Below are 11,732 nucleotides of genomic sequence, written 5' to 3' on the forward strand. Positions count from 1 at the left end.
TTTTTTGAGACGGAGTCTTGCTCTGTTGCCCAGGCTGGAGTGCAGTGGCCGGATCTCAGCTCACTGCAAGCTCCGCCTCCCGGGTTCCCACCATTCTCCTGTCTCAGCCTCCCAAGTAGCTGGGACTACAGGCCGCCCGCCACCTCGCCCGGCTAGTTTTTTGTATTTTTTGTTAGAGACGGGGTTTCACCGTGTTAGCCAGGATGGTCTCGATATCCTGACCTCGTGATCCGCCCATCTCGGCCTCCCAAAGTGCTGGGATTACAGGCTTGAGCCACCGCGCCCGGCCTATTCTTTATGACTTTGTGACCTTCTCTTCATTACCCTGTGTGTGCCTCAGTTTCCATAATGTGAGATCAAAAGATTAGACTAGATGTGGAGTCTGTCTGGGGCAGAGGAATGAACTCTAGATCAGGAGTCGGCCAGGCCCTGCCTTTTGGTGCTATGCCCCATTTTCCTAGTTCTATGAATTTGGGGAAAATTACTTAAATACTCTGGGCCTAAGTTTTCTTATTTGTAAAATGCAGAGTCTAGGCTTGATTATCTTAAAGATTCCTTCACTTTAAGGAATTCTTCTGGCCTTATCTGCCTACTGGTGAGGTCTCCTGGTGAGATTACATACCTTTCTAACAAGTTGACTGAGTTGCCACTTGACTTGCCAGCAGGGGCTCTTCATACTCTCTCCGTCATTGGGATCCCAAGAACTGTCATCTTCTTTCAAGAAACAAGCAATGCCACTTTTAGAGTACTTGTCCTGCATCTGGGTTGAGATAGAATATAACACAATATTTTGCATAAGTGCTTTTTATTTTTGCTCATTTGGAAGTTAAGACAACAGAAACTAATAGCAGACTTAGAGAAGTTTTGGTACATTGGGTAAGTTCCTGTTTGAAATAAAAGTAAGTATGCTCTCCTTTGTCCTTAAAAAAACAGAGAGAAAGAGAATAAAAGTAAGCAGCTGGATATGGTGGAAAGGATGCAGGTGTGGGTCAGGCATCTGGAGTCACAGTGTCCTTCCCTGCCTCCCTTACTGAACAGCTGTGCTTTTCTTGACAAGTTGCTTCCATTCTCCTGTGTCTGTTCATTAGTTTTGAGCCGGTTCACTATAGTGATTCTGAGGTCTCTTCCAGCTCTGCCACGGTATGTATCCCATTTTGAAGCTGGAAACCTACCTAGATACAAGGTTGGTAGTGGAGTCAGTTTAAATTTTAGGATCCTAAATAAAAAAACAGCCAAATCGTTTGGGAGGGGGTCGTGTTCTGTTTCTTGATCTGAGCTGTGGATAGCTAAGTAGATTCTAGTTACTGATTTGATTTCTACTCCTCTGGATGGCAGAATCTGGACCATGTTGCCGCTAGAAATCTGAACGCTGTTTCATTAAATGTTTACACTAGCTAGGGATTTATTGGCAGAGACTTTAAACACTCTTTGAAGGTTTTCTCCCTGTTTCTGATTGAAAGTAAACACTGGCAATAGCCAGATCATTGTCAACAAACTCCTCACTCTCATCAACAAATCCTTGCTTGATGTTATAAGCACACACAAACACACACACCCCAAACCACCCAGAACTCTTCAGGCTGATCATTGTTTAATCAAGAAATACAGGAAACAGAAGGTCCAAACAAAGCCAGAAGGATTTTATCTTCTGTTTTGTTTTGTTTTAACAAGTAGGATGGAAGACACGTTATTTCCCTGAAAAAATCTGCTGAATTGACTCTACCTGGGGAAATAAATGAGAAAATGGCAATTTTAATCTGTTATTTGAACTAAGGTACTGCAAAGCTTGAAGGGAGGATCAAATTGAATGATGATTCACTCCTTTCTATGGAAAGACCATCTCATTTTAAATCAGAGTATCTGAACTGTTCATGAGCGGTCCTAGCCAGAATCACACAGTTCTGTACTCAGCCATGTAACCCTTGGACATCTGGCCAAGGTCCCTCAAATGCAAAGGTGCAAACTTGAGTTAATAAATTTCTTCCACACACCCTGTCATAGATCATTCATTTACTTTTAAACAAATGTTTATTTTCTTTCTTCCTCTTTTAAGCAACAAGAGAAAAACATTCCCGTAGTATATGTAGTTGGAGGTGAAGCTGGGGCTGCCCGAGTTGAGATATGACTGGCCATGGACTTAGTACATTTCCTTGCCCCTGCCTGCCCCACCTGTAGACATCTAGTTGCAACTCCAATTGACTTGGGAGATGCAAAACCTTTCCAAGGAAGGCACTCAGTCACATGTGATTCAGAAGTATGAAAGCATGTCTAGCAAACTGTGGGAAAGGGTCATGAAGGAAGAGACGAGAAACTGGGATCAGCTACAAGGCCCGAGGGTAGTTCCAGGAAGAGCGAACTTTCCCTGGACACTGTCCCAGTTCATCCAGTATGAGTGGACTCTGGCCAAGCTTCGGTTTGATTACACTGAACAAGCAGGCTCACAAGTCTCTCTAACTTGTTGGGGCAAAAAGGTGTGCATGACACAGAAAGGAGGGAGAAGTATGCCTTTTTACTTCACATCAGCTGTAAGCTCTCTCAGCAGGAAATGGCTGAAGATGGGAGGCTCCAGCCATGAGGGGCAAGATGCAGAGTTGACAGCTGCCTGTGATCAGGCAGTAATGGCAGCAGGCAACAACTTGTCAACTGAGGTGGAATTTGACATGGATGGTGGTAGTGGAGCTTGAGCCACAGGACACTTTAGTACCAACTGCTGGCTACAGCCTGTGATCCCTTTTGGTATTTTCCAGAAATACTTTCAGGAGGAGGTGGGGGGAACCTGGAAAATTGAGTAAGGTCCTGGGTATAAGTGGATGGGAGGTTGATAAGCTAATGTAGCTACATTATTACCCAGGAGTTTATAAAGCCTGGATACATTCAGGATACACAGGCAAGCTGGGAAGCATGGAAAAGTAAAGAACACTTTTCTAAAAGAAAAAAAAAACCCTCCCAAAACTAAATAAGTAAATCACAAAAACAAACAAACAAAAAACTGAAACAACCACTAATGGCAGCTATATTCCCACCTCCTAGTTAACCTTTGGATGATCTCTCTTGTTTACAGGGATGAGATCACACTATGTGTGTGCATAATTTTCAGTATGGTTGTTTTCTCATAAGGCTATATAAAAATGTTGTGTTCTTTAAATCTGTATGAAAATTACATATGGATAGCATGGATTTTTTATGACATTCCCTGTAGAAAATCTGTAAAATATAGAAAAATAAAAAGGAAAGAAAGCACTCATAATCATACCATGTAGAGATCACATTGTCATTTTAGTGTTTCTCTTTCTAGACCTTTTTATGCATAAATACTGTTTTCTGAACAATAGAAACCCAGAGAGGAAGCCTCAATCACCCTCTCCACCCTCACATGGTTCCTGCATCATGAATTTTGGTAGTTTCTTCTATAGAACTTGGCCAATGCTGGTGACTAGACACATGGTGGGTTGACGTGGGGTGCTGTGGTTATTCCAAGAATGATAATTAAGACGATATGTCTCCCCCCGCCTCCTCCCATCCTTTCCACTTCAAAGTATGAGTTTCCTGCAGCATATCACAGGCTGAGGCTATATTCTCTAACTAACCACACCTGGGCACTGGGGGCGGAAGGTAGCGTGTGGGGGTTATTTTCATTTGCGTGCCTCTGAAAAGAAAGCTCTTGCACTGGGTGCCTGTTCTTCAGCTCCAGAAGCCCTTGGTTCTGAAAAGTGGATTTCCATGGTGACTGCTCTTGGTACTGTTACAAACATGGTGGTTGTCTAGGCCAGGGTCAACCAGTCCTTGATGGGGCTTGAGGTCAGTAGGGTAGACTCAGCAAGGTAGACTTCAAGATGGCAGCACTGACCCTCTCTGCTGCCCAGACGTTAGTCTCTGGCAATCATTTTCTGCAAACTGCAAATAGCATAAAGGATCATTTACGGAGATCTGTGGAGAGGAATCCCTTCTCCTTTTTCCTTCCCATCTATGATGCCACAGTGATAGGCCATTCCCTTATCATAAAACCTTCTCAGAGGGACACAGACTTTGGGGGCTCAGTCCATATTTGTTGTTCATGTTTGCTGGTCTACAGGCTTATTTGTGAAGATCCAATCCAATGTTATGAAGCCTTCCTTAACCCTTACACCCTATAATCCTTGCAGACTGTATCTTCTGCAAAATTTCACCAGCCAAAGTGGAGCCTGTATTCAGTTTTAAGAAATTAATACTTATGTTGAATATACTTTTCCAAAGTCTACACAGAAGATTCAAGTATATTTTCCCTTTGGAAAATTTCTGATGAAGAAAGTGACATATTCAGGAGACTTTTCAGCAGTAATTACAATGCTACTATAAAAATAGCATTGTAATGTATTGAAAAAAATGTATTGTAAAAAAAAGTAGGTGTTTCAATTTATTGAGTACCTCCTTCATGCCTGGGTTCAAAATCAGGCTTTGCCTTTTACTAGTTTTGTAATCTTGAACAAATCTCTTAACTTCACCTCAGCCTTAGTTTGTTCAACTATAATATGGGGTAATTATACTTACGTTATAGAATTGTTATGAGAATTGAAATCAGGCAATACTTTTCAAAGTTCCTGGTACACAGTAATTGCTCAATATCTGTAATTCTCCTAGCTTTCTTGTACTCTCAATGAATTCTTCTGCATGCCTAATGTACATGTATTCATATGTCAAAATGCAATTAGGAAAAATGTGTGCAAGTGGGAAAATCTTAAGCCTTATATGAAATTTCCGTTTTTATAGTAGAATTGAAAAAGAAATTTGATTATATATATACAGACAATTGCATGAGTCAGTTGAGTAAATAACTGGTTGATTCAATCTTAAAATTAGTCCAACTTGCAATGTGAGCAAATTGATGGAGCTACTTGTGTATGGAGTAACAGCTTTACTCTGTTTATGCTGTAAAGTTAAGAAAGTTTAGGAAATTCTGGCTCCAAATTGGTGCCAGTCTCTCGTGTAGACTTAAAGCTAAATGTATGACTATAGTTTCATGAATATTTTTTTTTTTTTACAAAAGAAATTCTTTTCTAAATGTGCCTACAATAAACCTGACTTTACTGGTCATCTAATGGTAGCCATAATTTTCATAATTACTTGCAAATAAAACAAGAGTCTGCCTCATCCATTTCCAAAAGAAAAATTTCCGACTGATTGAGATAACCAAACTTACACTCCACAGGATATGCAAACTGTACTTCCCTAGCAAATAGTTACCACTCTATGTCTTTTGCACAATTTCTACTTTTCTGAGATCCTTAGTCTTTCATTTCCTAGTCAGCTGACAGAGTTGGTGCTACAGGATGGACTGTGCAAGCACTGTACATTACAAGGTGCACATAGGTTAACCCTGTGGACATCCCACTATGGAGGGAAGAGCCTACAGACCTGGGTGCTAGTCACCCCAGCACTGCCTCCAAAGCCTTGTCTGAACGTGAGTACATTATTTGTTGTCTCCTCATCTGTAAAAATGTAGTTGTGGTGGTGGGGGTAGGATCTGAAGTTCCTTGTAGCTCATGATTCTCTACTACTTAATATACAATGAATTAAAATATATATTAGAAGTCCAAAACTGAGTTGGTTTATTTTCAGCAATTTTGGAGTCATAGTACCAGGGATTTTCATCGAGAAAATCATAAATGAAAGTGGCACTAAGTGTTTGTTTGTTTTTTCTGTCAAAGATACCTCAATTTGGACATGGACTATCCATAGGCAGAGACTGGCAGTTTGCTTTTCAATTGTTTTATCATGAACAGCTGTGTCTATTTGATAACTTCTTTATTATGGATTTTACCCATGACATGCCTGTGCCCCAGGAATAGGCAGAATGCCAGTCCTTTGTATTCTCACTTATTGTCAACACAGGAATGCCTCATGCCTAAAAGCAAAACATTTCAAAGGTGTGAAAGTTCACCAGGACTAGCTACATCTGGAAAACAAAGCGGGAGTGTTCAGTGATTTAGAGCCTGGCTTTGGGTTGAGCTTGACTCTGCCCTTGTTGCCTGCATATTCATGGTGCCTACCGCATTTGCAAAGGCTGTTCATTCATTCAAAAAGTATTTAGTGAACCACAAGTATTAGTATTAGTGGTTACTTGGGAATCACATGCTAGACCCAGAGTTATACCGGTGAACAGAAGCAGACACAACTCTGATACAGCTACCTTAACCCTCAAGAATTCATGAGTCAAGAACTGTAATTCCAACCTGGAACAACAAAGCAGGGAAGATGGCTACAGTAACCAAAACAGCATGCTACTGGTACCAAAACAGATATACAGACCAATGGAACAGAACAGGCCTCAGAAATAACACCACACATCTACAACCACCCGATCTTTGACAAACCTGACAAAAACAAGCAATGGGGAAAGGATTCCCTATTTAATAAATGGTGCTGGGAAAACTGGCTAGCCATATGCAGAAAACAGAAACTGGGCCCCTTCCTTACAGCTTCTACAATAATTAATTCAAGATGGATTAAAGACTTAAAACCTAAAACCATAAAAACCCCAGAAGAAAACCTAGGCAATACCATTCAAGACACAGGCATGGGGAAAAACTTCATGACTAAAACATCAAAAGGAATTGCACAGAAGTCAAAATTGACAAATAGAATCTAACTAAACTAAAGGGCTTCTGCACAGCAGAAGAAACTATCATCAGAGTGAACAGGCAACCTACGGAATTGGAGAAAATTTTTGCAATCTACCCATCTGACAAAGGTCTAATATGCAGAATACACAAGGAATTTGTTTCTTGTAAAACAAATTGACAAGAAAAAAAAACAAACAACCACATCAGAAAGTGGGCAAAAGATATGAACAGATACTTCTCCAAAAAAGACGTTTATGCAGCCAACAAACATATGAAAAAAAGCTCATCATCACTGGTCATTCGAGAAATGCAAATCAAAATCACAATGAGATACCATCTCACTCCAGTTAGAATGGTGGTTATTAAAAAGTCAGGAAACAACAGATGCTGGAAGGATGTGGAGAAACAGGAATGCTTTTACACCATTGGTGGGAGAATAAATTAGTTCAACCATTGTGGAAGACAGTATGGCAATTCCTCAAGGATCTAGAACCAGAAATACCATTCAACCCAGCAATCCCATTACAGGGTATACACCCAAAGGGTTATAAATCATTCTGCTATAGAGACACATGCACACATATGTTTATTGCAGCACCATTTACAATAGCAAAGACTTGGAATCAACCCAAATGCTCATCAGTGATAGACTGGATAAAGAATATGTGGCACATATACACATACTACATATACATATACCACATATACACATATACATATACTACATAGTATGGAATACTATGCAGCCATAAAAAAGAATGAGATCATGTCCTTTGCAGAGACACAGATGAAGCTGGAAACTATCATTCTCAGCAAATTAACACAGAAACAGAAAACCAAACACTGCATGTTCTTACTTATAATGAACAATGAGAACACATGGACACAGGGAGGGGAACATCACACAGTGGGGCTTGCCAGGGGATGAGTGGCAAGGGGAGGGAGAGCATTAGGACAAATACCTAAAGAATGTGGGGCTTTCAACCTAGGTGATGGGTTGATGGGTGCAGCAAACCACCATGGCACATGTATACCTATGTAACAAACCTGCACGTTCTGCACATGTATCCCAGAACTTAAAGTAAAATAAAAAAACTAAAAAATAAAGAAATCTGTTTGCCAGAATTCACAAAGAACAATAGATCTCATGTGAGTTACGAACCTGAACTTCATCCTGCTGTGTGCTATTGGATAAAGATTCTAAGAGCTACCTTACAGATTTTTTCGACAGGAAGTATCACAGTAACAAGGCCCTGTTTAAAGGCTGTTGCTACTGCTGTGGAACAGATTTACCCATTTGTGTTTGAAAGCAGGAAAGAAATTTTATCATTCACCACTTCATTGGTTAGAATCTCTAACTGAGCACCTTTTAAAACTGCTGCACTTTGGACTCAAAAGGAAAACTGGACCAACGGTAATTGAGGAAACAGACTCTTTTATTTATTCATGGCTGCCGTGTAAGCTTCAGTCCCTGTGGATTGTATTCCAAACCTTGCTGTAACATAGAAAAGGAAGTTTACAAGACATGCCATTGCTGCTTTTACAAAAGGACATTCTATTTATTTTCGCAGTAATTCTCATGTCGCCATAAGCAGAGCTGTCACAGTGTGCGCTACCTTAGGTTGTTTTATTGTTGTCATTGTTATTTTTTTCCATTTTGAGCTAATGTGTTTTATTTGTGAATAGTCTTTTACATTTTTGTATGCTGAATATGGGCACCAAAGAACCTGTAAAAGTTATCTTTTTCAATTGAATGTGCACAAATAAAAGTTTGGAAAAGAAAAACAAAAGAACTATAAAGCATTTAGCAGAAAGCTTTCATGAACAGTTGCAATGGCTGATATTATAAAATACGCATACTTTTAAAAACAATCTCTCAGGAGTTTTGTTGCCCACATCTGCTAGTAACTAGTGGAGCCAGTTCTGTCACTGCACTTAGTTTACACAATTTCTTGAACTTACACTTTTGCGAGGACCTCAGTGATTATGCAATTTAGCAGTTAGAGTGTACCCACTGAGAAAGGAAGCAGTAAGTCTTCAGAGAGGAGCAAGCTGACATGCAAAGGAGGAGCAGGTAACCAGACAGTTGCTAAGCGCCCCCGAAACCGAAACCGAGTGCACTGTCCCGCACTGACCTGCTTCAGCTCGTTGGTGAAGTACACGTAAGTTACAGCCGCACAGAGAGACTGCAGGAGCACTGTGAAGATCAGGATCAGCACGCAGGTCTGCCCCGGGCTGGGTCCCCCCTGGGCCTCCATCATAGCCATGATCCTGTCAGTCTGACTGCTGTAAGTCAGCCAGGCAGCCGGTCACTGAAGCCCTTCCTTCTCTATTCTTTCATAGTCAGTGAGGAAACGAATGCGGATGAGTTGTTTTTCTGGGTTCTGTGGCCTTGGCCCCACCCACATCTATTGAACCTGCATCTGTCCCTCCCCTTTCCTACCGCCCAGTGACAACTCTTGTCTCAAAGTAGTTGTTGGAAAGGAGGGAAATTGAAAGAAGCTCCTCTCCTTGCCCTCAGGATCCATGCACCCCTTCTCTGCACTCACCTCAAGCCCATTTCTCTCTTCTCTTTCTTGCTCTCCTTTTTATAATGTCCTCAGCCGAAGAGGGGAGCGATTTTCTTTGCTCTTCCCTAACATATCCTCATTCTACCACAGAGCTCTAAACCTCATGGCCTGGCTGTCATATGCACAAGGCCTATTTTCTAAATTATAAGATAATTTTTATGACCTGAAACTTCCATATCTGGTTTTTCTCATGCTACTGTGAGGTGTGGGGAGACGGCAGGGTGGGAGTGGATAAAGGAAAATAGAAATACTATCTCATAGCAATGGTCTTGCTACATAACTCCATCTTGAATGTCAGAATCTAAATATTGACTTCTTCTTCCTCTTTGTAAACCTTCAGACACAAATTCTAATCTCCTTCTCAGATCTCCACCCCCACCAAGACAATATGCCTGTGTATTAGGCTGGACAGGTAGGAAGTAGTTGACACACTCAGAAAGGCAAAGGAAAAAAACATGTGGATGTTTTCCAAGATATTAACCCCATCACAGTGTCTCACTGTCACTATCCTTTTACAGATTAGGAAAAGAAGTTACAGGGAATTAATTACCCTCAGATTCAGGACCCAGCCCCACATCTCCCCATTATCAGATGTCGTATGCTGGCCCAGCTGTATGTTGTCTCTATATCTTGTTCAGTCTTTCTTTCTTTCTTTCTTTCTTTCTTTCTTTCTTTCTTTCTTTCTTTCCTTTCTCTTTCTCTTTCTCTCTTTCTCTCTTTCTCTCTTTCTCTCTTTCTCTCTTTCTCTCTTTCTCTCTTTCTTTCTTTCTTTTTTCTCTTTCTCTCTTTCTCTCTCTCTTCTTTTTTTTTTTTGGACAGAATCTCACTTTATTGCCCAGACTGGAGTGCAGTGGTGCAATGGCAAGATCTCGGCCCACCACAACCTCCACCTCCCATATTCAAGCAATTCTCCTGCCTCAGCCTCCCATGTAGCTGGGATTACAGGTGCATGTCATCATGCCTAGCTAATTTTTTTTTGTGTGTGTATTTTTAGTAGAGATGGGGTTTTACCATGTTGGCCAGGTTGGTCACAAACTCCTGACCTCAAGTGATTCTCTTGCTTCAGCCTCCCAAAGTGCTGGGATTACAGGCATGAGCCACTGCATCAGGCCATTGTTTAGTTATTCCATCTTGACCCACTGAATCGGAGTTTCTGGCAGTGGACTTAGGAACCTACATTTTTCAGCAAGTACTCCAAGAGAGTCTTTGAAACCTACAGTTAGGACCCTTGATCTAGAGTTACATTCCTGAGTTCATTCAGGCTCCACTGGTCACCATCGCTTCTTGCCCTTGCCTTCTAGCTGTAGATGAGTCAACTGTCGACATTTAAGAAAATATTTTCAAATCTTAAATTTGCCTCTGTCAAATTGCCAAATTTTTAAAAGCAAATTCCTTTCAGACACTGACAAATTGGCAAGGTAGCCTTTTTCCTACTAAAAGTTTTAGACATTATGTGAACCTAACACTATTTAAACACACTTATACTTAAGTCCTGGACTGAATGAGTTTTTTTAAATCAGGTGAAAGATGAGTGGGATAACTGTGGCAGGGCACAGAAACAGTCTGGCAGGGCAGAAACAAGAAATGAGGGATGACAAAGAAACACAGGGGAGAATACCAAAGAAAACCAACGTAACACCTTTGTTATAATCCAGAAATAGAAACATTACGGCTATGATGTACATGAAAGGCATGAAACGAAGGAATGGGAAACGTGCAGGAAGTCAACATCTCTATCTTATGAGCATGTAAGAAAGTCCAGAGTGTGGAAATGAGGAGGCTTATCTTGGGGTCAGGTCAGGAGAAGGGGTGATTTGAGGAGTTACAAGAGTCAGCCAGGTGCAGTGGCTCACGCCTGTAATCCCAGCACTTCAGGAGGCCGAGGCAGGTGGATCACGAGGTCAAGAGATCGAGACCATCCTGGCTAACATGGTGAAACCCCGTCTCTACTAAAAATACAAAAAATTAGCGGAGCATGGTGGCGGGTGCCTGTAGTCCCAGCTACTGGGGAGGCTGAGGCAGAAGAATGGTGCGAGCTTGCAGTGAGCAGAGCTTGCAGTGAGCAGAGATCGTGCCACTGCACTCCAGCCTGGGCCACAGAGCGAGATTCCATCTCAAAAAAAAAAAAACAAAAAACAAAAAACAAAAAACAAACAAGAGTCAAGAGGTCCAGCTACCTCTATCTTTGAGCCTCCTAATGTATTAAATACAAAGATATTATATATGTGTATTTGATATAGAGAAATCTTAATCCTTTTGTTATAACAACGTTTAATATAAATAATATAGAGCTAAAGCCATTTTTGTTATTACTAGTATGACTCTGCTGACTGGCATCCATACATTAACTATACCCTTTAATCAGGGATTCAGTTTCTTTAAACTGGAGTGAGAACTTTCTATTTTATTTTATTTTATTTTATTTTATTTATTTTGAGACAGAGTCTCACTCTGTTACCCAGGCTGGAGTGCAGTGGTGCAATCTCAGCTCACTGCAACCTCCGCCTCCTGGTTTCAAGTGATTCTCCTGCCTCAGCCTCCCAAGTAGCTGGGACTACAGGTG

General features: G+C 41.1%; 1 protein-coding gene across 1 annotated transcript in view; it reads right to left on the bottom strand.

Annotated features, from left to right (window-relative positions):
* TNFSF10 (TNF superfamily member 10) overlaps positions 1 to 8,995 on the bottom strand; it is an 18,646-nt gene extending 9,651 nt beyond the window's left edge. Inside the window, exons 1-2 of the mRNA XM_017889481.1 lie at positions 8,735 to 8,995; positions 623 to 760 (exon numbers count right to left, since the gene is read on the bottom strand). Coding sequence (XP_017744970.1) covers positions 623 to 760; positions 8,735 to 8,866 — 270 coding nt within the window. The 5' untranslated portion in view covers positions 8,867 to 8,995. The remainder of the gene's footprint in view (positions 1 to 622; positions 761 to 8,734) is intronic.
* Positions 8,996 to 11,732: the final 2,737 nt, after the last annotated feature.

The sequence above is a fragment of the Rhinopithecus bieti genome, unplaced genomic scaffold (assembly GCF_001698545.2).
Source record: "Rhinopithecus bieti isolate Rb0 unplaced genomic scaffold, ASM169854v2 scaffold_18353, whole genome shotgun sequence".
Taxonomy (NCBI): domain Eukaryota; kingdom Metazoa; phylum Chordata; class Mammalia; order Primates; family Cercopithecidae; genus Rhinopithecus; species Rhinopithecus bieti.